Source organism: Phascolarctos cinereus, unplaced genomic scaffold, assembly GCF_003287225.1.
Source record: "Phascolarctos cinereus isolate Bilbo 61053 unplaced genomic scaffold, phaCin_HiC Scaffold_8;HRSCAF=390, whole genome shotgun sequence".
Lineage (NCBI taxonomy): Eukaryota > Metazoa > Chordata > Mammalia > Diprotodontia > Phascolarctidae > Phascolarctos > Phascolarctos cinereus.
Window position 1 is genome coordinate 66,957,449 of NW_027556291.1, and position 27,869 is coordinate 66,985,317.

Here is a 27,869-nt window from a genome sequence, read left to right on the forward strand (position 1 = left end):
TCTACCAAACTACCCACAGAAGCACTTTTTAGAGTTATAAAGACATGGAAACCAAGACAATGCCTTTTGGTCGTGGCATAGTTCACCAAGGGGTCATATATGACAGGAATGGAATTTCACTGTGTTAACATCAAATGAAGAATTCAGAGACTCTTGGCAAGACTCATGTGAACTGATGCAGAGTGAAGTCAGGACAGTCGGGAAAGCCATGTCAGTGGAAAGAACAACAACAAAACAATGGAGCCTGCCTTCTGTGGGGTAACAGTGCCCAGGCGTGGCCCCAGAGAAGCTCCATGGGAAGGTGCCTTCCCCTCCCTTCCTTCCAGGGCTGCATGACAGCTCTGGATGAAAACTTCATTGCCAGCTGCCGTCCTTACAGGGATCGGCCTCTCCACCCAAGGTAGTCTGGTCCTCAGACAGAAGACCCACCAAGGTTTGTTCAGTGTCCAGTGCTATAAGAACAGGTGGAGGAGGAGAAGGAGGAGTTGTGGTTGTCCTCATCCTTGTCTCAGTAGTCCTCAGTGCCATTGTTCTCTTTTTTAAAATTAATTTATTTTGAATTATCAACAGTCACTTTCATAAGCTTCTGAGCTTCAATTTTTTCTACCTAGCCCTCCCCACCTCCCTCCCCAAGATGGTGCGCAGTCAAATACAGGCTATACATATACATTCCTATTAAACACATTTTCGTATTAGTGACGTTATAAGTAAGAATTAGAGCCAATAGGAGGAATCACCAGAAAGGAGAAACTTTCAAAACAGAACAGAAGCAAAAAATAGCAAATAGTATGCTTCGATCTGCATTCAAACTCCATAGTTCTTTCTTCTTTGTGGATAGCATTTTGCATCATGAATCCTTTGGAGGTGTCTTAGATCCTTGTATTGCTGAGAAGGGTTAAGTCTGTCAATATTAGTCATGACACAACGTGGCTGTTACTGTGTACAGCGTCCTCCTCGTTCTGTTCACTTCACTCAGCCTTAGACCATACCAGTCTTTCCAGGTTTTTTTTGAAGTCAGCCTGTTCATCATTTCTTATAGCACAATAGTATTCCATTACCTTCATATACCACAACTTGCTCAGCCATTCCCCAGTTGATGAGCATCTTCTCAATTTCCAATTCTTTGCCACCACACAAAGAGCTGCTGTAAATGTTTTTGTACATGTGGGTCCTTTTCCCATTTGTATGATCTCTCTGGATACAGCCCTAGAAGTGCTCTTGCTGGGTCAAAGGGTATGCACTTTTTTATAGCCCTTTGGGCATAGTTCTGGTACCATTGTTCTTGTCACTGGTTCCTATCTTCTTGTCCTCTAGGACTTTCTCAGCTTCATTGGAGACATCCACCAAAGCCTTCCCAGGCTTTCAGATGACCCAGAGACCATCTGGACAAGACTAAATGCTCGAGGTCAGGTTGAGTAGAGTGGGGTTCAGCTTGGCCCCAGAGGAGGAGATTGGATTGAAATAGAAGGGCCTCTCATCTCCATCCTCTTGTCCACCTAAAGCCCTTTGATGCAGCCAGCTGTTAATAATAACATAATCAATAAACAAATGTTTCTGTTATGTGTCTGCGTACCTCCCGTCCTTCCTGCAGGTACACAGTAGACACCCGCTTAAGGGTTCTGTCCAGAGGTGGGCACTTCGACGAAGACCCCTGGAGTAGCTCGTGCACAGGGCCTCAGGCACAATTTAGAGAAGACAGAGTTCCTTCCCCTGCCTGCAGCCTAGTAGGGGGATAGAACCCAAACACCTATAAGTCTAAGATATAAAACTACATTTGGGGTGCATTATGGAGGTGCAGCATGTAGATGCCACATGAGGCCACCCACCTCGAGTGATAGACTCAGCAGTGGAAGAGGGAGAAGAACATTCCATTCAGAGGACACAGCATGAAAAATCAGTCCCTGCATTCAAGGGTTCACATTCTCCTGGGGGAGAGGACACATTGGGATGTTTTTCAGTGGCAAATCAAATGGGAAGGTCCCATGGTCCTTAGGGGGGAGTGGCAAAGCAGGGGGCAACAATGCCTCTTTTGTAAGGCGGTTTCCACTGATCAGACCGTATCTGTTTCTGATGTTGCACCATTGGACGTTGACTTTGGTGGGGACAGCTTTCTGTTCTAGGTGGTGAGGAGCCATTGCCAGGGACACTTCCCAGGTGGATGTGTGACGGCCCATGCTGGAAGCTCTTGAACTCAGGATCCTGAGCTGTCCGCATCGGGGTCCAAGAGGATATGGACGGTAGTCATGGGAATGGTGATGGTGCTTTGAATTACCTGGCACAGAGTGCTGCCTCCTGGCTCTCCCTCGGGAAGCCTTGCTGCTTTAACTAGACTGGCATGCCCACACCTTTCCAGGCAGGTGGTGGGGATGGCTGGCCCCGCTGGGCACAAAGTAAACTCTCTGGATGAAGGCTGGGCTGGAAGCAGGAAGGGTCATGTGGGAGCCGGGTGGCTGGGGGTTGCCACTTTTAGGCCTCCTCTTCTGTGTGTTGGTGGCAGTAGGTCAGTGGTTTTTGCTGGTTACATAGCTATTCTGTGGCAGGGATGAGCCTTGAACTTGGGGCTTTCTCGCTTGGAGTCTCTCTCTCTCTCTCTCTCTCTCTCTCTCTCTCTCTCTCTCTCTCTCTCTCTCTCTCTCTCTGTCTCTGTCTCTCTCTCTCTCTCTCTCTCTCTGTCTCTCTCTCTCTCTCTCTGTCTCTCTCTCTGTCTCTGTCTCTCTCTCTCTCTCTCTCTCTCTCTCTCTCTCTCTCTCTCTCTCTCTCTCCCTCCCTCTGTCTTTCTCTTTCCCTTCCTCCCTCCCTCTCTTTCTCCCTTTCTCCCTCTCTCCTCCTCCCTCTCTCCATCCCTGTCTCTTCCTCCTCCTCCCTTCCCTGTTCCACCCCCATGTCTCTCATCTCTCTATTAAGCCACAGAGCCTGGTGATTTGAGAGTGACGACAATGACAGAGGAGATGTCAAAATCATGACACAGCGAGGGAGAACGCAGGTCCCAGGATAGTTGCCCTGTGGCTAGATTGTCGCCATCCAGCCATTCCACCAAGGCTGTGTTTCTGTCTGCAGACCCCAGCTCATTTTGTTGTTGGGGCTTCTAACAAGTGTGGTTTCTGTAGGTTTACTTATGGGCTGTAAAAGCTGCTCCCAGCTGCTTCTGTCAGGAAGAAAAACAAATAGGTCTATAATGGAGACAGAATTCTTGTGCTTCAGGCCATTGTCCCCCTGGTTCAATTGAAAGCCAGAGCCATTAGTGGAAGACAGAAAGAAAGAGGAAGCTGGAACCTTCACTGTAAAGGTCCCAAATGGCAGCGGGGAATTTATGGAACCAAACTACATTGGACGTGACCTGAGATCAGTCAGCACCCTGTTAGGATAGGGAATGGTGTGCCATTCATCAGTGACACGATTTGGTCTCAGAAAACGGGAATGAAAACACAGGACTAGATAAGACTGGTGATAAATGAAAATTAAAAGTATGCCTTTCACAGTCTCCTCTTTAACATCATGTATGACTGTCAAGATAGGCCCGGGGTCCCCTCAGGCATACAGGAGGCTTCAGCATTAGGAGATGGTCAAGAGCCTTGCCAGGGCTGGGGCTGCTTTCTATTTCTCAATGGGAAATACACTCCTACGATGGCAGTCTACACTGATTTCCCTGGTTGTCAGTTGTTCACGGGAAGCCTTGATTTGAAGCCTCTCCTCCCCAAAGGAAAAGCCTGCCACATAGCATCGATCTACAGCGTGCCCTAATTGTGTAGGAAGGCGCCATCTTAGAGCTGCGCACTGCTTCTGACTGAGGCCAGATGATACGCAGAGGGAATGGGGGTAGGGAAGGGGAGTGGCTAGCTCCTTGTGTATGTTTGTGGGGAGCACTCAGCAGCATGGGCCGCTTGGACGTGGGTGTCATGGCGTGCACTAGCAGGGAGGTGCACACCTAGGGAATGCATATGTGGGGCCAAGGCACTGCTGGGTCTGCACAGACTTTCTCATCTCCTGCCATAGTCATGCTGCTACCCCTGGGTGCAGCCCCCGTGCAGGGTAGGTCACTCTGCTGGCCTCCCTGGGGGCTGGTCCTTCACCTCCCTGCCAGCCCTGACTTGTTCAGCTGTGCGTCCTCATCCACTGGTCCTGCTTTCTGCTAGGCGCAGTGACTGCTGTTGGGGATTTGTTCCTTAGCATGGAAGGAGTTGGGAAGGGAATCCCCTCCCCCTCCCTCTGCACTCTGGAAGAGGCACAAGGAAGGGTACTAGTCAACGTGCCTTAATTAAGCATTTAGTGTGTGCCAGGCACTGTGCTGTGTCTGGAGCAGGACACTCCTGCCCGCCAGGAGCTTACATTCTGATGGAGAAAGACAGAACCTAAGAGGAAGCTGACCAGTGGGGATGGGGAGGAGGTACTTTGGGAGGGGCATGATGGACCAAGAAGAGCAGAAGACAGAAGCAGAACCTGGAGAGGAATGACGGAGTGACCACAGTTGCCCTGGACCCTTCCTTCAGATGGGGTTTCTGAGAGGAATTGACCAGGGTGAGGCTTGAGAGAGGGAGGAGCAGAGGGACCTTCTGGGTGGGGGAGGGGGCTGCTGCGGCATGGTGGAGGAGAGGGATGAAGGAAAAAGGTGAAGAGCAGGTGCCTCTCTGGAGCTGGGTTCTTCCTGCACAGCTGCTTCTCTGGACTGCTACAGATGACTGACTCCTAAGGGCGTATCCCCTCGGTAGAGCAGGCTGACTTTCTTTCACGGGACCTCAGGAGTCTTCCTTTAGGCAGCCAGGGGCTAAAGGAGCACCAAGGTGTTAACGCTCCCTTGCACCAAGGCTGAAGGGCCGCTCCTGGTTCTGCACCCTTTACGGTCTTCCTGTTGATCGCTGGGCGGTTCACTCAGGCTAGGAGTTACTGGGGTCTCAGTCCATCATAAGCTGTGGGTACAGCCACTCAGTAGTCTCTGTTAACTGGGACACTCATTTGATCAGAGTTGCCTGGCCATCTCCCTGTGCAGTGACATCTTCATCAGAGGGAGGCAGGAAGGGCAGAGAGCAGAACTTGACTCCAGATATCGGCCTTGGCATCAGCTTCACAGAGAGGCAGAGGAGCTGGCATGTGGGAGCAGAGCCGGCAGGAAGGAGTCTTCTGGTTTTTACTTTACGTAGACATTTTAAAGTTCCCATTGGTACTTTTTGTTGTTTAGACTTTACCTTCTTTCCTCCCTACCACCTTACTCAGTGATCCCTAGTTGGGAATGACAGATAAGAAAGAAATTAGGAAACAGAGGGAATGGGGAGAGAGGGACAGAGAAAAACAGAGAGCTAGAGATTGAGAGAGAGAGATCGAGGGAGAGAGACATATCAAGGGAGAAAGAGAGAGAGAGAGACAATAACCAGCAGATCACCTGAGCCTGGCAGCCTTCGTGTACTCCCCACCCATAATCCCCAACTCTGTAAGTCAGGGAGGGACTGGCATTTTCTTATCCGTCTCAGGCCAGGCTTGGTCAGGGTCCTGCTAGATCCAGCCTCGTTTTGCCTTCCTGTCCATTCCCACTTTGTGGCCTCTCGGTTGTTTTCCTGGTTGCACTTCCTTCACATTTGTGCTTCTGTGTCTCCGTGTTTCTGTCGTTGCTGTGCAGATTGTTTTCCTGCTTCTGTCTGCTTACTTGTGTCTGAATCAGTTCATGAAAGCATTCTTGTGCTTCTCTGCATGTCTTCTTTCCCAAAACACATTCGCTTCATTTTCACATGTGGATGTATATTGTGTTGCTGTCAACACTCTTAAAAATAGCTCTCAGTGCACAGGGGGCCATAGAATGTGGCCAAGGGTGAGGGGGCAGGCCGTGGTTATGGGGCCCCAGGGTATCAGGTGGCACAGCCTGCCCATCCTTTCTGCATGCCTGTGCTCTCATGTGCTCCCCACGCTGTAGTCATTTATTTCTTTTGAACAGCATTGCAGGCACGGAATTGAATGGGTGAGATGAGATGAGCACTGTGAGCTTTTCAGCTGCCCACCCCTTGATATTGGTTTGGAGATATGGGCTTCTTGTCATTTCTGCCCACTACTTAGCTGAAGGGTAATAGGAAATAACGTGCTGGCTTAAAAATGGTGGCTGTTACTTTTTTCACTCTGTCCCATACAAATAAATAAATAAGGGTGTGAATGAGCCAATAAGTAAGTAAGTATTGAAAGAAAAAACGGGCAGAGTTGCTTATCACCTATCATCAATTTATAGAACAGTCCCTAACCGTTAACAGCATTCTTAGAAATGTTGGAATGGAATGATAAGTTTGCTTTCCAAGGTCACTGTGTGGTTGCCACTTCTGTACCTCTCACTTTCAGTCTATTCTGTCACATTTCCTTTTTTCCATGGTGGGGGGCGAGGCAGAGTGTTGTTGGGTGGGGATGCACATGTTTATGAAACAGGTCCAGGAAGGCTTTGCAGTGCAGCAGTTCCAGGGGCACCCTCATGCTCTTCCTGGTCCCTCTTCAGGCCTTGGTTTGTTTGTTCATTTGTTCGTTTCTTTATTTTTCACCCAGAAACTTCCCCTTGCAGGAAAAACTCGTAGGTGCTACGAACACCATTATAGAAAATAGGAAATGGTTCTGTCGTCTCATCAATTCAAGAGTTCTCTTCAGTGACACAGGTTTCCACCCCCCATCCGTGACTGCCCGTCCTCTGTGCCTCTTGTCAGTTTTCTTCCTTAGTTGTATCCCAGGGTGAGCCCCCCCTCCCCAAGCCCTGGGACCTTCCTCAATTTTTAATGGTGCGTGAATCATTGGGTTGTTACTGTTGTTCAGTCATTTCAGTCGTGTTTAACTCTTCATGACCCCGTCTGGGTATTTTTTGGCAAAGATACTAGAGTGGCTTGCCAATTCCTTCTCCAGCTCATTTTACAGATGAGGAAACTGAGGCAAACAGGGTACAGTGACTTGCCCAAGGTCACACAGCTAGGAAGTGTCTGAGGCTGGATGGGAACTCACATCTTCCTGACTCCAGGCCCAGTTCTCTGTCCTCTTCACCACCTAGCTGTCACAGGGTTATTATGAGCGCCTGAAAAATGATGGTTAGTGCTGTGATCAGGGCTTCTGATGAGAGAAGGACTTTCAGTTGTCTGGTTTTGTCATCTCTTGTTGAATGAAGGAATGAAACAATCACTGATTAAGTACCTACTGTGTTCCAAGCATCATCCTCTTTCCTTTCCTTCCTGCTCTTGGAATCAGAAGACTACACTTCTTCCTCCTGCTTCACGGAAGAAGAACCTAGACCCCTCTTTCCAGAACTCTTCCAGAAGCAGCAGTTTTGGAATGAAAGATGCTCTCCAAAGTGGTAGCACATGTGCCCTGCCCCTGACAAGAATGAGATTTCCCAAATGGACACGTCTGTCACTCTCCCAGCCCAGTGGTCCTTGTGCGTTTCCTTCCGTTGTCTGTTGTGATGTTAGAGTTTTGACTCAGCTCTTGGTTGTTCAAGAGAATGGAACTAAGGAAGGAAACAAAGTGCTTGCTATGCTCCAGATACTGTGCTAAGCACTGGAGACACAAATAGAAGCAAAAAGAAAGTCATTCCCTGCCCTCGAGGAGCTTCCATTCTCATAGGGGAAGGTAGCTGAGAAAGGTGGGAGCAGGGGATGAAGGTACCCAGGGTAGGTCATGGTGTTGAATTTTGGAAGCCCTTGAAAGGCTTTTGTTACCTTGCCTCCTTTTACCTTTGTAGTCTTCTTATACCTTACCTCCCAAATGTACTCTTTAATCTAGTGACATTGATCTCTTGGCTCTGTCATTAAGGAGACCCTCCATCTCTCAGCTGTAGGCATTTTCTAATACTGTCTCCCATACCTCTAATATTCTCACTCCTAATGTGTCTCAGGGTTTCCTTTAATTCCCAACTAAAATCCCACCTGCTATAGGAAGCCTTCCCACAACTCCTCTTAATTCTGCTGCCTTTTCTGTCTGTTCATTGTTTCCTGTTTATCTGGTATATAGCTTCTTTGTACGTATTTGTTTGCTTGTTGTTGGTTATAAGCTGCTTGAGGTCAGGGGCTCTGTTTTGTCTCTTTTTGTATCCTTAGCACTTAGCTCAGTGCCTAGCATATGGTACATACATAATAAATGTTCACTGATTAGCTGGAAGGTCAGGAGCAGAGCAGGAAGTGAATGAAGGCTGGCCTACTTGTGTTCTTCCACAGAGTGGACACCCCAGATGGAACTCACCAGTGTGAAAAGGGACTAGCCCGGCAGAGGTGTGTTGCAGGGAAAAGAGGCTGCAGAGGTAGTTCGAAGTTCCATGGTGGGGAGATCCCAGGGGTTGGGGGAGGTACCAGAGTTAGACTGTAGGTGAAGCACAGTGTTAGTGTCCAGAAAGTCCAGAGCACAGCCGTGAGGGAAAACTCATGGGCTTATTTTCTTGATGGTCTTTGACAGTAGGTTGAGTTGATGCGTAACTTTCCTGATCTAGAGAAGGAGGGTTCATAAATCTGAGACATTATTATGGAGCATCAAAAATCCTGTCTGAGAAAAGAGCTTATTCTTCCCCTTCATGTTCACTCTGGCTTCATTTGGCATTAAGAGTTCTCTTTAATTTGCTCTTTGCTTTTAATGAGAAGTAAAGAATTTTCTTCTTAGAGCAAATCTAGTTTTGAGATTAAATAGCTTTGGGTAAAAATAACATCATCTCTTTGGGCAACAGATCAGTGATTTCTCTGGCATAAGGATCTCCCAGTGAACAAAGTCCCTGCAGCAATACAGATCAACCCACATCTGCATCTTAGAGAATTGCCTTGGGCACTGAGAGGTTAACAGGGTCACACAGTCTGAGTGTGTTAGAGGTGAGACTGGAATCCATGTCTTCTGGAACCTGAGCCAAGTTGCCTATCACCATTAAGTTGGTTGAGAAGTTTTGTTCAGTAAAGTGCCACAGTCCCTGAAAACCGGAGTTCCAAAGCCATTATCTGAGTGATGTCTGTGAATATCTAGCCATATCCAAAAGAGACATTGGTGAGTTTTTCTTCCAGGATATGTTTCTACATAATTTTTTACTCTCAGTTTTCCTCTCTATTTAATTTCATGATTACAAAATTGATCATAGTGTCTGAATTCTTAGAATTTTTGAGGGCAACCAGAACATCTGGAAATGTCCCCTTCAACTGGAGAGGCCAAAAGTGTAATGGAAGGAACTGTGTTTGAGCCTGACTCTGTCATTCAGTAGTTCTGTGGCCTTGAGCAAATGACTTTCCTTCCCTGAACCACATCTGGAAAAGGGGCTTAGGTACACACACACACACACACACACACACACACACATGCATGCACTAATGCATGCACGCACATACAATGTGGAGAGGATAGCACTTTATTATCATTTGAGAAATGTGAGCTCTGAGAGATGGAGCCAAGATGGAGGAGTAAAGGCAGGGACTCACCTGAGCTCTCCCCCCAGCCCCTCCAAATACCTTTAAAATATGACTCTAAACAAATTCTTGAACAGCAGAACCCAGAAAACAAAGAAGTGAAACAAATTCCCAGCCCAGGACAACTTGTAAGGTCTGTTGCACCAGGGTAAGAGAGGAGCACAGTCCAGTGCAGGCTACACTAGTGCAGACCCAGTAAACCAGGAAGAAGCCTTGCAGCAGTGACAGTTTCCAGACCTCTCAGCCCACAGGTTTCAAGGCTGGCTTATAAGGTCAGCAGGAAAGGTCTGTTCCACCTGGGTGAGAGTGGAACATAGTACCGCACAGGCTGCACAAGTATAGCCCTGGCCACAGCAAACCAGGAGCAGGCATTGGCAGTGACTGAATCATCAGTAGCAGTGGCTGCTTCCAGAGCTCTCACCCCACAGATGGTAAAGGGGGGGGGGTGGTCAAACAACTGATCAGAAGGAGATTACAGGGGTCTCTTTGCTGGCACTAGGGGCAGGACTCTGTTGCTTTGCTCATACTCAGATTTGGGTCGCAGTTCTGGGTGGTAGTCCCAGGGTAGGTAGGAGCACTAGTATAGCAGAGCTTGTGGAAGGGGGACCCTCCTCACAGTTCTGGGTCAGAAAAGAGTGCTTGTGGTCCTTCACAGACCAGAGCACAGGCTAGGAGAGGAGTAAACACCTTGCCTTAGATTATACTACCTTAGAAGAACTGAAAACTTACAGGTCCCTAGAAGTATCATTAAAAACAACTGCACAAAAACTCTAAAACTTGGGATAGTGCATCCTCTACCCTGGAAGCAGAGCCCTACTTTAACAAAGAATTAAAACTCAAGTAATAGGCTGGGAAAATGAGCAAACAATGGGAAAAATCTCTGACTGTAGAAAGTTACTATCGTGACAAGGAAGAACAAAACACACACTTGGAAGAGCCTCCAAGGAAAATATGAATTGGTGAGAAGAGCTCAAAAAGGATTTCGAAAAGCAAGTAAGAGAAGTAAAGGAAAAACTGGGAAGAGAAATGAGAGTGATGCAAGAAAATCATGAAAAACGAATCAACAGCTTGGTAAAGGAGACCCCCAAAATACTGAAGAAAATAGCACCTTAAAAAAACAGATTAACCCAAATGGCAGAAGAGGTCCAAAAGGCCAATGAGCAGAAGAATGCCTTAAAAAGCAGAATTGGCCAAATGGAAAAGGAGGTCCAAAAGCTTACTGAAGAAAGTACTTCCTTAAAAATTAGAATGTAGAACATGGAAGCTGGAATCTTTGGGTTTATCAAACAGTAGATTATTATAGTCATTGACTGTTGTGTCTTGCATACCTAGCCTATTTGCACTGATCCGCCACTGTATTTCTTAGCCAGTACCAGGCAGTTTTGATGATTGCTGCTTTATAATACAATTTAAGATCTGGAATTGCTAAGCCACCTTCCCCTGCATTTCTTTTCATTAGTTCCCTTGATATTCTGGACCTTTTGTTCTTCCAGATGAATTTTGTTATTGTTTTTTCTAGCTCTATAGTTTGATTGGTATGATTACTGAATGAGTAAATCCTTGGCTAGACTCTTAAGGAATCTGAGCATTTGTATCGCTAATGAAAGGGCCAGATCTTAAGAATTTGAGTACCTTAATGGAGGCCAGATGGACCTTATATACAAAAATACTGTGGGAGGGATCTAGGAGTGGCCAAATAGTCAGGGGTAACTAGAGGAGGGTTCTAAAGAGGATCTGGATGGGAGTGGCCAGTAAACTGGAGTGACTGTGAGGTAAAAATGCCAGGGACCTGGGCCATGTAGGCAAGGGAGAATGGAGTTTAGATAGGATTAGGGATGGGAAGTGGCTAGGGGCAATAGGGAGGTAACAGAACAGGATTAGGAGATTGGGTGTAGCCATAATGAAAGGCCTGTTGTGTGTATTATAGCCTCAGGCAAATGCCAGAGATTTGGCCACTTGGGAAAGTCCAGGACTTTTTCTTTTTGGGGTTCAGATTCCAAAGACATGGTCTTTTTCTTTTAGGGGTTCAGATCCCATCCCCATCATTTCCCCCTCAAACAAATGGGACCCAGATTCTTTTGGGGTAAGGGGTGAAGGTCTTGGCTTCTGAAACTGCTTCCTGCTGGCAAGGGATGTAGAGCTGTTCCTGCCTCAGGGGGGTCAAAAAGAGGAGGTTGACTAGAACCTAGCACAGGCTGCATCCAGGGGAAAATGGGGGGACATTGGCTGGTACTCACTATTTGCTACCAACTGTAGATGAATGGCCTGTAGTCTGGAAGACACAAATCTGACAGAAAAGACTGCAGGTCCCAGAAATAGGGAGAAGTAAAAGTGTAAGAGCCCCATTAAAATCATTTACATTCGACCTGTGGGATTGTTACTTTTTCAAAAGTTTAAGTAACACTTTGCAGGTAGAAGTTTTCCACCCCTGGGTTCAGTAGTTACACAAATGAATTTGCCAGAGACTGACTTTCACTTCAATTATCACTGAACTTTCCTCCCCAAACCAAACTGAAGATGTTTCTGATTTCATTTCAGTTGTTTGGGGTTCAGTTGTAGTCATTGAATGATTACGCATTTAGGTCAAAACAGCAAGATCTTACACACTTACGTTGTGCTTATATATTTTGCTGTTTATTTGCTCTGACTATAGAAATTTGCTATAAAAGGATAAAGCAGGGACAAGATTTGGGGCCCAAATATTTCAGGATAAAACATCCTTAACTCTGCTTGAATTCAGATAAGTTTAAATGGAATTTCTCTTTCTATCTCTTGCTGTTGGGCTTTGTTGCTAAAATATAGAAATGCTGATGATTTATGTGGGTTTATTTTATAGCCTGCAACTTTGCTAAAGTTGTTTATTAGTTCAAGTAGTTTTTTACTTGATTCTCTAGGATTCTCTAAGTATATCATCATGTCATCTGCAAAGAGTGATAGCTTTGTTTCTCCTTTGCCTATTCTAATACCTTCAATTTCTTTTTCTTCTCTTATTGCTAAAGCTAACGTTTCCTGTATGATACTGAACAACAGTGGTGATAATGGACATCCTTGTTTCACCCCCGATCTTATTGGAAATGCTTCTAGCTTGTCCCCATTACATATAATGCTTACTGAAGGTTTTAGGTAGATGCTATTTATTATTTTAAGGAAGACTCCATTTATACCTATGCTCTCTAGTGTTTTTAACAGGAATGGGTGTTGTATTTTGTCAAAAGCTTTTTCTACATCTGTTGAGATGATCATGTGGTTTCTGTTAGTTTTGGTGTTGATATGCTCAATGATGCTGATAATTTTCCTAATATTGAACCAGCCCTGCATTCCTGGTATAAATCCTACCTGGTCATAGTATATTATTCTTGTGATAAGTTGCTGTAATCTATTTGCTAATATTTTATTTAAAATTTTTGTGTCTATATTCATTAGAGAAATTGGTCTATAATTTTCTTTCTCCATTTTGACTCTTCCTGGTTTAGGTATCAGCACCATATTTGTATCATAAAAAGAATTTGGTAAGACTCCTTCATCCATTTTCCCAAATAGTCTATATAGTATTGGAATTAATTGTTCTTTAAATGTTTGGTAGAATTTGCACGTAAATCCATGTGGCCCTGGAGATTTTTTCCTAGGGAGTTCATCAGTGGCTTATTCAATTTCTTTTTCTGAGATGGGGTTATTTAAGTATTTTACTTCCTCTTCTGTTAATCTGGTCAATTTATATTTTTGTAAATATGTATCCATTTCACTAAGATTGTGAAATTTGTTGGCATATAGTTGGGCAAAATAGTTCCTAATTGTTTTAATTTCCTCTTCCTTGGTGGTAGATTCACCTTTTTCATTCTTGATACTAGTAATTTGGTTTTCTTCTTTCTTATTTTTTTAATTAAATTAACCAAAGGTTTATCTATTTTATTGTTTTTTTTCCCCATAAAACCAGCTCTTAGTTTTATTTCAATAGTTTTCTTAATTTCAATTTTATTAATTTTTCCTTTGGTTTTCAATATTTCTAATTTGGTATTTAATTGAGGATTTTTAATTTGTTCTTTTTCTAGTTTTTTTAGTTGTATGCTCAATTTATTGATCTCCTCTTTCTCTATTCACAAAAGCATTTAGAGATATAAAACTTCCCCTAAGAACTGCTTTTGTTACATGTCATAAGTTTTGGTTATGTTGTGTCATTATTGTCATTCTCTTGATTGAAGTTATTGATTGTTTCTATGATTAGTTGTTTGACCCAATCATTTTTTAGGATTAGATTATTTAGTTTCCAATTATTTTCTGTCATTTTATTTTCAAAGGATACATCTTCCTCTGATATTCTAAGGTTTTTTTCTATTCACTATTTATTAAGATTTATTATATTTAATTACATATGCTTCTTAGTAATGCAAGGATTTAAAATGACAAATAGTGTCCCTTTTAAAACTGTGTAACACCTTATTGGTTTCAATAAACACTTCTCATTGATTACCAATTATAGGACTATCAATACCAGAATAAGGCAGTATGTGAAATGACTTTTTTCATCTGGGTTTTGTTGGGGTGGGTATGGGTGTTTGAGCTAGCTAAAGCAGTATATTTTCACCACTACTCTTTGGTTGTGTTTTGGGGCCTGAGTTTTTATTTAGAGCATCACCATTGTGCTGATATAAATTACACTGAAACATAAGTTCCATGCTATACTTTGTTTTTAAAATTTAATTGTCCTTCCCCATATCTTAGAACTCTGAGCATGAAAGTAAAACTCATTCCCAGGATAATGTGGTGTGTAGTTAGGACCATCCCAATTCTGATATCCTCTAAGAGCCTTCCCAGTTCTGATACTCTGAGGGTTAAAGGGCACTTCTAGTCCTACATTTATTCTTAGCGCAAATATTCCTTGTTCTACATGACCTATCAGTTCTTACGTTGTCTTCTCTATGGCCTCCCATAGGCCTGAAATTCTGTGTGCTAAGATCACACTGAACCAGACGCTTTTATGTTCTCAGACTCAGACTTTGTTCTGCTTTCCATGTTTTAAGCTCCCTCCCTTTGTTGATATCGTGAGTTCCAGGGCCCTGGGTTCTGACATTCAGAAGATGGGCTACCATCCCAGTGCAAAAATTCTCCATTCTAAACTTCATCCAGCTACCAATATGATCTCTTGAAAGGTACCTCCAAGTAAGATATTCATTATTCTAAAGACCCTGTCATGCAAGTCATGTTATGTTCACATGTCCCTCCTTACTCTGATAATGTTTGTTTTTCCTTTTCACTTATTTTTTTCACTTGTATCATTAAATTACATGTCTCAACAATATAATTATTTCAGAATGTGGATTGTTTTCCTTATATATCCTATGTACTTACATTATTTTTTCAAAAAAGGCTATCCATTTATTAATAATAATAGTAATATCTAAAACAGTCTTTTCCCTTCAAGATATTGCATGAAAGTACTTTTTTTGCCAGTTAATTTTTTCTTTTCACTGTGTTCTCTTGGATCTATATTAGACAATATGTGTTCACCTTTCTACAATTCTGTGTGATTCAGGACACACGGTTTTTTGTTGTTGTTGTTTTGTTTTTTGGTTAGGCAGTGGGATTAAGTGACTTGCCCAGGGTCACACAGCTAGTAAATGTTATGTGTCTGAGGCTGGCTTTGAACTCAGGTCCTCCTGAATCCAGGGCCAGTGCTCTATCCACTGTGCCACCTAGCTGCCCCAGGACACAAGTTTTAAATTAGAGCATCATCATTGTGCTGACGTAAATTATATTTAAAAAATTTTTTAAATTTATGTGTTCCTCCTTACATCTTGGAACTCTAAGCACATAAACAAAACTCCTTCCCAGCAATGATATACAGGCATACTTTGTTTTATTGACCTTCACTTTATTGCCTTTCACAGATACTGAGTTTTTACAAATTGAAGGGTTGTGGCAATCCTGCATTGAGCAAAATCTGTCGGGGCTATTTTCCCAACAGCATAACTCACATCATATCTCTATGTCACATTTTGATAATTTGTGCATTATTTCAAACTTTTCCATTATTATTATATCTGTTATGCTGATCTATGGTCTTTGATGTTACTATTGTAATTGTTTTAGGGCATCACAAACCATGCCGATATAAGACAGCTAACTTAATCAATAAATATGTTGTGTTCTGGGACTGCTCCACCAACTGGCTTTCCCCCATCTCTCTCCCTCTCCTTAGGCCTCTCTATTCCCTGAGACACAGCAATATTGAAAGTAGGCCAGTTAATAACCCTACAGTGACATCTAAGTGTTAAAGTGAAAGAGTAAATCAGCATGGCAAATTTCATTGTCTTTTTTTAAGAAATTGCCACAGCCACCCCAGCCTTCAGCAATCACCACCCTGATTAGTCAGCATCTATCAATATGGAGGTAAGACTTGCCACCAGCAAAAAGATTATTACTCCCTAAAGGATCAGATGATGGTTAGCATTTTTCAGCCATAAAATATTTTTAATTAAGGTATATGCATTATTTTTTTTTAGACATAAGACCATTGCACACTTAGTAGTCTACAGTACAGTGTAAACATAATTTTTATATGCCATGGGAAGCCAAAAAGAAAAGTGTGACTTGCTTTATTGTGATTTTTTGCTTTATTGAGATTTTCACTTTATTGCAGTGGTCTGAAACAGAACCTACAATATATTTGAGGTATGCCTATAGTGTGTTCTCAGAATATCTCAGCTCTGATAATTGCTGTTCCAGGAGCCTTACCAGCTCTGACAGTGTGTGCTTTTAAGACCCAATCTAGTCTTGAAAAGGTGTGTTATAAGAGTTTTCTAGCTCTGATATCCCTTGTTCTAGGTGCCTTGCCAGTTCTGACATTCTTTTCTCAATGAATTATACAAGGCCTGATATTCCAAATGTTTAGATCCCTCCTGAATGGTACAATTTGTGTTCTCAGGCACTATCTTTTACTTGCTTTTTTCTCGTATCTCTCCCACCTTTCATGTTCCATGTTCTTCAACCCTTTCTAGTTCAGAAACTCTTGATTCTTAACTGCTTTCAAGATCAGACATGCTATGTTCTACATATTCCACACCTGCTTCCCCAATCGAATATTCTGCTTTCTGTGTTCATTCCTAGTTCTGACATTCAGAGACTGGACCACCATCCCAGTGAAAAAATTCTCTATTATATGCTCTGTCCAACTTCCAGTATTTTCTTTTCAAAGACATCACCTAGTGAGACATTCTATTTTCTAAAGACTGTTCCAGCCTGGTTATTTTATTTTCCAAAGTACCTCCATCCGCTGATTTTTTTCCCTAGGTTTTTTTTCCCATTTCACTTTTTTAAATTCACTTTTAGTGATAAAATAAAAAATTTAAGATAAAAAATTATTTCCCTTGTGAATTCTGTGTACTTACCTTATTTTTTTATGGTATGATTAATAATTTTTATTTTAATAATTTTTTAAAAAATAAGTTTTTATTGATGTCTTCTGTTTTTTTCAGCATTATAGTCATCTCCAGTATCCCTCACCAATATACCATGCCATATAACAAATAGTATTTTTTGAAAGAGAAAAAAAATTAGCACAATTGATCAATACATTGAAAAAGTCTGAAAACATGTGCAACTTGTTAACATCTGTGGATCTCCCAACTCCACGAATGGATAGGTTGAGAGTATCTTCTCATATCTCTTCATTTGTATCATTCTTGATCTTTATAATTTCATTACATTAATTTTTTTGGTGTGGAGTTCTTTTTATTTATTTTGTTGTACCTATTGTGTATGTTATCCCCTTGGCTTTGTTTACTTTGCTCCGTATCAGTTCATATTGATTTTTCCTACTTCTCCATATTCATCACATATATAATTTCTTACAGCATAGTAATATTCTATTACATTCACGTAACACAGTTTGCCTAGCCATTCTCCAATCAATGGGAATCTACTTTCTTTGCAATTCTTTGCTGTCACAAAAAATATTGCTACAAATATTTTGGTGTATATGGAGACTTTATTCTTATTTATGGCTTCCTTAGCTTATAAAAGTAGTATTGGAGTCTCGAGTTCAAAGGGTATGGACATCTTAATCACTTTATTTGCATAGTTCCAAGCTGCTTTCCAAAATGGTTGTATTATCTCAGCTCCGCCAAAAATGTATTAGTGTGTCTAGTATTCACAACCCCTCCAACATTGAGTATTACTATTTTGGGGTCATTTTTCCAGTTTTTCAGTGTGCGAAGATTTTCACTTTATTGCAGTGGTCTGAAACAGAACCTACAATATATTTGAGGTATGCAACCTCAGGGTTGCACTGATTCACATTTCTTTAATTATTAGTGATTTGGAGCATTTTTCATGGGTTATGAATACTTTGTGTATCTTTATAAGAAATGTTCATTAAATTTATATAACTAATATGTTTTTTTAATATCATCCCAATTAAATTGCTAAAAATTATTTTACTGAGTTAGAAAAAATAATAATAAAGTTCATTTGGAAGAACAAAAGGTCAGGAACTTCAAAGAAACCAGGGAAAAAAGATGTAAAGGAAGTAGATTCAGCAGAATCAGACCTTAAACTATGTTATAAGGTGAGAGCATTGTTGAAGTATAAAAAGGATAATTTTGATTATTTTAAATTAAAAATTTATTGTACAAATAAAACCTATGTAGCCAGTCATGGAAGGAGTGCTGAAAATTAGGGGGAAAAACTTTCATAGACAATCTCTCAAATTGGATGTGGTTGGATTGGAATATTGCTGTGGTATAGGAAATGATGAGCTGGTTGATTTATAAAAACATGGAAAGAGTTGGATTTATGAAGGAAGATGCTATCTACCTTCAGAGAAACAGATGATAGGTGGAAATAAGCATAGTATGGTCTTACATATAGGTGTATGAGTGTGTATATTATATATGTGTATGTTTATAGATATCTATGTATATGATAAATCTACACTTAATTGTAGTCTTCTTTAGGATGGTGGAGGGAGGGGGGGTAAAAATAAAGTAAAAAGAAGAGAACAAAAAAAAAACAATAGTGAAGCAAAGAAAAGCTGGACAGCTTTATATAGGTTTTCTTGAAATGGAAAATTTATTGTTTTTTATTGAATCCTCTCTTATGGTCTGCAGTACACGTGGCAATGATTTTTTCCCCCTTTCTCATTTTGTATTTAAGTTTAAAATAAAAAAAAATTACAAAAAAAAAGAGAAATGTTCACTTATCACCACTTATCTACTGAGGAATGGCCTTTAATAATATACATATATAAAAATTAACATATGTGATATAATGTTATATATTATTATATTAAATCATAAATATATAATATACTATTTATGTATCTTAGATACTCTTATCAGAGAAGTTTGATACAAAGAAGTTTTTTCCTCATTTGATCACTTCCTTTCTTATTTTAGATGCATTAATGTTGTCTGTGCAGAAGCTTTTCAGTTTCAAGTAATGAAAAGTCATCTATTTTATCTTTGGTAATTATCTCTTCTTTGGTTAAGAATACATCTGCTACCCATAGTGAGTGGTATATAATCTACTTCTAATTTTTACTTTCTAGTTTTCCAAACAGTTTTTTTAAAAATAAGGAGTTTTTTCTAGATTAATTTATGTTTTCTACTTTATTAAATATTGGGTAATCAGTTTATGATTCTTCCTTATCTAGCCTCTTCCATTGATTCCACTATTTTTTAACCAATACCATAGCATTTTGATGATTGTTGCTTTATAGTTTGAGGTCTGGAAATGCTATTCCCCCTTCATCCCTACTTCTTTTTATTATTTCCCTTGATATTTTAGATCTTTTGTTTTTCCAAATACCTTTTTCAAGGTATTCTTCTAGTTCTTTTTTGTCCTCAGCTTTGTTAGCATATAACTATACATAATATGTTCTGATTATTCTTTTTATTTCTTCTGGTTTTGTTGTGGTTTCACCTTCCTCATTTATTATTTTCTTGTTTTGATTTTCTGCTTTTTAAAGAGATTAGATGAAGTTTTATTAATTTTATTTGTCTTTTCAAAGAACTAGCTTTTAATTCTATTTATCATTTATATGTATTTTTGGTGATGGGTTCCAAATTATGTATTTCCCCTCTAATTGTTATTATATTTTCCTTTGTGTTTATTTGAGGTTTGTTTATTTTTTAGTATTCTAATTTTTAAAATATATATTCAGTTCACAAATCCTCTTTTTCCATCTTGTTACCATATGTTTATAAGGATATGATTTCTTCCTGCTGACTGCTTTGCTATTTCTGGAAAAATTTGGTATGTTGTTTCAGCATTTTCATTTTCTTTTACATAATTATTAGTTGTTTCTATGATTTGTTCTTTGACCCATTCATTATTTAGGATTTCATTGTTTGTTGTCCCTGAACCAATTTCTATTTTTATTTATTTTTAATTTAATTTAATTTTTTTGTTACATGTTAAGTTCTGAACTGTCTCCCTTCCTCCTCATCCTACACTACAAAAGGCCACCATTTGACACAGATATACACACACATACATACATATGTGTGTGTATATGTGTGTGCATGTGTCTGTTACTGTATACAGTGTTCTCTTGGTTCACTTCATTTCACTCCTCATTATTTCATGCAAGTCTTTCCATGTTTTTCTAAAATCAACCTGTTCGTCATTTCTTACAGCACAGTACTATTTGATTACAACCATATACCACAACTTGTTTAGCTGTTTCCCAGTTAATGAGTATCCCCTTAATTTCCAGTTCTTTGTCATCCCCAAAGAGAGCTGCTATAAATATTTTAGAACATATAAGTTCTTTTCCTTTTTCCCTGATCACCTTAGGAACAGATCTAATAGTGACATTGCTGGGTCAAAAGGTATACACAGTTTTATTACTCTTTGGGCCAATTCCAAATTGTTCTCCAAAATGGTTGGATCAGTTCACAGTTCTACCAGTGATGTATTAGTGTCCCAATTTTTGCATTTCCCCTCCAACAGTTGTCATTTTCCCTTTCTGTCATTTTAACCAATCTAATAGGTGTGAGATGATATCTCAAAGTGGTTTTAATGTGCATTTCTCTAATCAATAATGATTTAAAGCATTTTTTCATATGACTATATAGCTTTGATTTCTTCATCCAAAAATTGCCTGTTTATATCCTTTCACCATTTATCAGTTGGGGAATGACTCATATTCTTATAAATTTGACATAGTTTTCTATATGTTTGAGCTATGAGACCTTTATCAGAGAAACATCTATAAAATTTCCTCCCAATTTTCTACTTTCTTTCTAATCTTGGCCATATTAGTTTTGTTTGTACAATTCCTTCTTAATTTAATTTAATCAAAATTATCCATTTTTATCTTATAATACTCTCTATCTTTTATTTTTTCATAAATTATTCTCTTATCTATAAGTCTGATATGTAATATATTACATGTTCTTCTAATTTACTTATGATATCTCCCTTTATGTGTAGGTCATATTTTGACCTTATCTTGGTAAATGGTATAAAAAATTGATCTATACCTATCTGCCAGACTGCTTTCTAGTTTTCCCAACAATTTTTTTTTACCAAATAGTGAGTTCTTATCTCAAAAGCTTAAATCTTTATATTTGTCAAACACAAGGTTACTATACTCATTTACTACTGTGTATCATATGTCTACTCCATTCTACTTATCTACCTTTCTGTTTCTTACCCAGTACCAGATGGTTTTGATAATTACTACCTTATAATACAGTTTAAGATCTGGTACTGATAAACCTCCTTCCTTTATATTCTTTTTCATTAATTCCTTTGATATTTTTGACTTTTTGTTCTTCCAAATGAATTTTGCTATTTTTTTTTTTGTAGCTTGATAGAATACATTTTTGGTAATTTAATTGGGATGGCATGAATAAGTAGTTTATGTAGAATTGTAATTTTTATTATATTGGCTCTATCTACCCATGAACAGTAATTGTTTCTCCAGTCATTTAAATCTGACTTTATTTGTATAAAAATGTTTTATAATTATGTTCATGTGTATTTTTATGCTGTCTATGGTTATTTTAAATGGGGTATTTCTTACTCTTCTTGCATGGCTTTGTTGATAATATATAAAAAAATGCTGATGATTTATATGGGTTTATTTTATATCTTGCTACGTTGTTAAAGCTATTAATTGTTTCAACGAGCTTTTTAGTTGCATCTCTAGAATTTTCCAGGTATATCATTATATCAACTGCAAAAAAAGAGAGTTTTATTACCTCATCGCCTATTCTGATTCTTTTGACTTCTTTTTCTTATTGCTATAGCTAGCATTTCTAATACAGTGTTGAACAATATTGGTGATAATGAGCATCCTTGTTTCACTCCTGATCTTATTGGGAAGTCTTCTAGCTTATCCCCATTACAAATAATACTTATTAATGGTTTTAGGTAGACACTTCCTATAATTTTAAGGAAAATCCATTTATACCTATACTTTCAAGAGTTCTTAATAGGAATGAGTGTTGTATTTTGTCAAAAGCTTTTTCCACATCTATTAATAAAACCATATGATTTTATTACTTTTGTTATTGATATAATCAATTATGTTAATAGTTTTCCTTGTGTTAAACCATCCCTGCATTCCTTATATAAATTCCACTTGGTCAGAATGTGTAATCTTTGGGATATATTGTTGTAGTCTCCTAGCTAGTATTTTATTTAGGATTTTGAATCCATATTCATTGGTGAAATTGATCTATAATTTTCTTTCACTGTTTTTGCTGTTTCTGGTTTAGGTATCAGCACCATATTTGTTTCATAAAAGGGGTTTGGTAGGACTCCTTCTTTGCCTGTTATTCCGAATAATTTATTTAATATTAGAATTATTTGATTTTTAAATGTTTGGTAGAATTCACTTCTAAATCTATCTGATCTTGATGGTTGTTTTCTTAGGAAGCTCATTTATGGCCTATTTGATTTCTTTTTTTAAAAATAGGTGTATTTAAATATTCTATTTCCTCTTCTGTTAATCTAGGCAGTTTATATTTTTGTAAGTATTCTTCTATTTCACTTAAGTTGATAAATTTATTGGCATATAATTGGACAAAATAACTCCTAATAATTGCTTTGATTTCACCTTCATTTTTAATACTAGTGATTTGGTTTTCTTCTTTCTTTTTAAAATAATATTTGCCAATGGCTTAACTATTTTTTTTTTTATAAAACCAACCCCTAATTTTATTAATTCAATGGTTTTCTTAAATACAATTTTTATTAATCTCACCTTTAATTTTTGGATTTCCAATGTGGTGTTTAATTGAGGATTTTTAATTTTTTCTTTTTCTAATTTTTTTAATTGCAAACCGAATTCATTGATCTGCCCTTTCTCTATTTTATTCATGCAAGCATTTAGAGATTGATTTAGAGATCTGATTACTGCTTTTGCTGCATTCCATAGATTTTTGTATGTTGTCTCGTTATTATTATTTTCTTTAATAAAATTATTATTTCTATGACTTGTTCTTTAACCCATTAACTCTTTAAGATTAGGTTATTTAGTCTCCAATTAATTTTTAATCTGTGTTTCCAGGGTCCCTTGTTAAATATAAACTTTATTGCATCATGATCTGAAAAGGATGCATTTAATATTTCTGCTTTTCTACATTTAACTATAAAGTTGTTATGCCCTAATATATGATCAGTTTTTGTAAAGGTACCATGTACTTCTGAGGAAAAGGTATATTCTTTTCTATTCCCATTCAGTTCTCCCCAGATAGCTGTCATATCTAGCTTATCTAAAATTCTTTTCATCTTTTTGACTTCTCATTTATTTTTTGATTAGATTTATCTAGTTCTGAGAGGGAAAGTTTGAAGTCCCCCACTATTATAGTTTTGCTATCTATTTCCACCTCTAATTCATTTAGCTTTTCCTTTAAAAATTTGGATGTTATGGCATTTGGCGCATATAGGTTTATTATGGATATTGCTTTATTATCTATGGTACCTTTTAATATAATGTAGTTTCCCTGTTTATCTCTTTTAATTAAATCTATTTTAGCTTTAACTTTGTCTGAGATCATGATTTCTGCCCCTGCCTTTTTTTTGCATCAACTGAAGCTTGATGAATTCTACTTGAGCCCTTTATTTTTACTTCATGTGTATTTCTTACTTTTAAATGTGCTTCTTGTAAACAACATATTGTCAGATTATGGTTTTAATCCATTCTTCTCTCTGTTTCCATTTTATGAGTTCATCCTATTCACATTAAAATTTATAATTGCTAGATGTGTATTTCCCTCCATCCTATTTTTTCTGTTTATCTTTCTCTCCCTTTCCTTTTAGCCTATCTCTCCTCAGATGTCAAATTTACTTCTGACCATTGCCTCCCTTCTAAGAATCTCTGCCTTATCCTCTCCCCTTGCCCTCTTATTTCATAATCTGCACACCCTTATAAGTGGCCCTCCCTTATCCTATCCCCTTGCCTTTCTATTTCTCTGCCAGTTAAAAGACTTTTATATCCTTCCAGATGCATGTTATTCCCTCTTTAACCTAGTTCTGATGAGAATAAGGTTCTAGCACTACCAGCCCTTTGCCCTCTCCTGCCTTCCACGGTAACAGTTCCTCCATTCATGTTTCTTTTGTATAAGATAATTGCTCCCTTTCACTCTTCCTACCCAATTTTATTTTTTAGGATCATCCCATCATACATCATACTCAAGCCTTCTATTTATCTATGCTTTTTCAGACTACCCTAGTAATTAGAACATTCTTGAGTTACAGATAACATTTTCCCATATAAGTAAACAGTTTGGCCTTATTAAATCCTTTATAATTGGTCTGTCATGTTTGCCTTCTTATGTTTCTCCTGATTCTTGTAGGTCAGCTTTTCCATTCGATTCTGGTCTTTTCCTTAATAATACCTGAAAAGCCCTTTAATTCATTAAATAATATATTTTTTTCCTTGCAGGATTACACTCCCATTGAGTGTCTGAAAGTTACACATTATTTGGATTTCAGACAAAGGAACAAGGAAACAGTAGCTGACTGGCCAGCACAAAGACAGTTTCCAGATAAGACACATGGGTTGCTTGAGATGTATAGCAAACGAGGTCCCAGGCTGTGTCTGTGGGCAAGGAGGAGCAAGTACAATCTGGTGAGTGCAGTAGCAGAGTGGGGTGGGCCGTGCTGGCTGTGGTCACTGGTTTCAGTTCCAGGGCAGAGGGGTGAGCTGAAGCTTGCAGCCACTGGAGGGACCACAAGGAGCAAGAACATTTCTGGTGGTAGTGGTGCCCTAGCATCACTGCAGGAGAAAACTCGTGACATAATTTGAATTTTTGGATCTGACCTGGGTTTTTGATCAACATAAACTTGATCCTGAGTTGAACATGAAACAAATCTGGTCTCTAAGCTATAGGTCTGGTTGCTCAGCCATGCAGGGGTAGGTTCAAATAATGCCATAAAGTTTTCCCACAATTTCCCTCTTTTGAGCTTAAAGCCCAACCTTTCTTTGTTAGCAGAAATACATTTACAAAAGCAGATATTTCGATTAAGGTTTAAAATAACTTGAATCAGTGGAAGCATTTCCTTCACTGCTTATCTTATCAAGAGCTTGATAGAATTCTTTTAAGAATTGACAGAGGGGAGTCAGAGGGATCACATTGAATAAATGTCAGGGGTTGTAAGTCAGGGGACTTAGACTTGCATCACTAAATAAGTGTATAACACAATACAGGGAGATTTCCCATACATTGAGAAAATATATATAGTCATAAGTATCACAAAAAGATTTTTTTAAAGACATAATCACATTCCTTCAATGTCATGAAAGTTGAACAAATTTATATATCCCTTAAGGAAACAAATGCAGTTAAACAGATTCTGTAAGTAAACTAAGTCAGGTTATACAATAAACTACATTTAATCAACTTATTTCATCTTGAGTCTCAGTTGTCACATGTAGTTGTCTAGTACTTGGAAACATTTTTCCTTGGAGATTCTGGAATAAGCCTCATTCTCAAGGCAGTTGTGGAGGGGTGTTCCTCTTAAATTTGGCTTTCTAGTAACTAGTTCATGTGGGGAAAACCAGTTTAAACCTTATGGAGATAGCCTTATACTTATCCTTTTGTCATTGTTTTTAATAGAAACATTTAAAAGCATATATATATATATATATATATATATATATATATTATATATATATACACACACACACACACACACACACACATATGTATACATATATACATATATTTGTGTATGTGTGTGTATATATATGTATTCATTTTTAGAGAAAACAATTGCTTTTCTCAGAGGGAAGCTTATTTCTCCATTAAAATTTAAAACTTTTACATCTTTATTATATTACATTTTTGTCCTAATTGTTCCATCCTCCCTTTGAGAATATATTATCTTCAAATCATCCAGAGGGAATAAGATACTTTAAGAACCTAATCCTATACAGATGGTTCTTGCTTTATATAAGTGGACCATTCTGCAGACTTCTACATAAAACAATTTTTATGAAATATGAATATGTCCACTGATCTGGGGAAGGAAGAAAGGGAGGCAGGAAAAGGGGATTGCAGGCCTGTAATAAGGAGAAGGCCGCCACATGGTTTAAGGACACATAGGGGCCAGGGATAGAGAAGCAGGAGCAGGCGGAGGAACATATGGGGGCTGGGCCAGCCATGTGGAGGCCTGGCTGGAACCAAGAGGAAGAACCCATGGTAGGGTGAGAGAGACACATGGGGGCTGGACACAGACACAGACAAGAGAGGATGGGCAACGTGAGGTTGGGGACAGACACTAGGTGACAGAGTATAGACAGATACAAGACAGACATGTGGAGCCAAACATGTGGGCTAGTGGTAGGAGTGGGGCAAAGGTCTCCTTTCTTAGTTCCCAAGATGTCAAGCCAAGCACTGGGTCTGGCAGCAGTGGTGGCAGTCTCTCTAGGTGTTCATCCTTCTGCTTTCAGTTGGAGGTTATTTGGTGGGGGGAGGGGGAGGCTGCAGAGTATTGAGCAGAGGGATAGAATGGAGAGAGAAAACACAGTACTGTACAGTAAAGTTATCATGGGTGTTTTTTTGGAATGTAGATTTCTTTCAGAATTCTTTATGTAAAGTCAAATTTTCATAATGTAAATTTACCTAAAGTGAGAACTGTCTGTACATGAATATAGAACTATTGGTGATCTCAAATTTAGAATAGTAACATTAAAAACAGTAAGGTCTTTCATACTCATATCCCATTAAAGTAACTCAGAGATGTTGAGAATTGCCAACAGCAGGATTAATCATATTTTTCATATATATATATATATATATACATATATATATATATGTAAAACATATGTGTGTATATATCTATATCTGTATATCTGCCCTTGTTATAGAAATTTGCTATGAAAGAAAATGTTCATAACAATATCAAGACTGTCCCTTCAGGGTCACAGAATGAACTGACATAAAGCATCCTTAACTCTGATTCCAGGTAAGAGTCATAGTTAGCCTTTATTTTGGAACACTCAATCATACAGCAAAGTTCCACATTATTCAGAGTACCATAGCCATTATCATAATTAACCAGGGGGAAATTTTCCTTTTCAGAAGGAAATAGTACAATGGTGAAACTGAGTCAAGAGGATCCTATTATTACATTTGCAAGGTTGTTCTCTTTACCTTCTCAAGCATAGACATCCACCTGTAGCAGTTCTTAGACTGTACTCCCTTTGAGCAGCACCTGGCATTTCCCTTAAATGATACATTATTGGCTTAATGATAATTCAGACAATTATACCTGAAATCAGAACTCAGAATAATATCAAATTACAGTCCTAAGAGGTGCTTTTTTTTTCATGTCGTTGCAATAACAGCTAACCATAAACACATATGAGTTTCATCTTATTCATCCTTTTTAGTTCAAATCTATCCTGGGGCAGACATCAATCATGACAAATTAAGAAAATAATCACATTCTGTGATTATACACATATAGTGAATACGTGATAGTTCACTCAAAACCCAGAAAAAACACTGATCTCTATAAGCCTTAAAGCTGATAGATATCTGTATCTGAAGGTTTATATTAACCCCTAAGGCCAAAATAAAAAATTTTAATCTGAGATGTATTGATACTAAGTTGGTTCAAAGATGTAACTTTAATATATACTATTGCAGGTGCACTTTCGTAATTTTCATAAGCAATGGCCAAACAATCTATTAGATAAGAATCAGTCTATAAAATAAACTTGTAAAGCTCTTTACTTTGGCTGTGAGAGATCCTAGTTTCTCCTTCATTATTTTAGAACTTCATAACATTCTTTTAGCAGCTTCCCTCAGAGTTAATTAGATTTATGACCTTGCTAAGGCAGAAGATCCAAGGGACTGAAAATTGGGCAAATCTCCAGAGAACTTCTCAGATATACACAAAGTCTGTGGCACTTTCCCAGACTCTAAGTAATTACATTATTATTATCATCATTATCATTATTATTCATTTTTAAGCCAAATATGTCTAATTAAATACTTGACATTTTTATAAACCATAATGACAATAGTC

General features: G+C 38.8%; 1 protein-coding gene across 7 annotated transcripts in view; it reads left to right on the plus strand.

Annotated features, from left to right (window-relative positions):
• The window catches only part of LOC110203309 (uncharacterized protein C8orf48-like), a 195,515-nt gene that overhangs the window by 66,265 nt on the left and 101,381 nt on the right, over nucleotides 1–27,869 (plus strand). For 3 of the 7 annotated variants that reach the window (XR_013483690.1, XM_078147991.1, XM_078147992.1), the window contains exon 7: nucleotides 24,277–24,462. Coding sequence is in view for 5 of the 7 variants with exons in the window: in XM_078147991.1 (XP_078004117.1) it covers nucleotides 24,277–24,462 (186 nt within the window). In the remaining 2 variants the exon portion in view is untranslated. Of the gene's footprint in view, nucleotides 1–1,314; nucleotides 1,561–24,276; nucleotides 25,024–27,869 lie in introns of those variants that run through there. The other 4 variants (XM_078147989.1, XM_078147988.1, XM_078147993.1 and 1 more) reach the window with 4 other exon arrangements.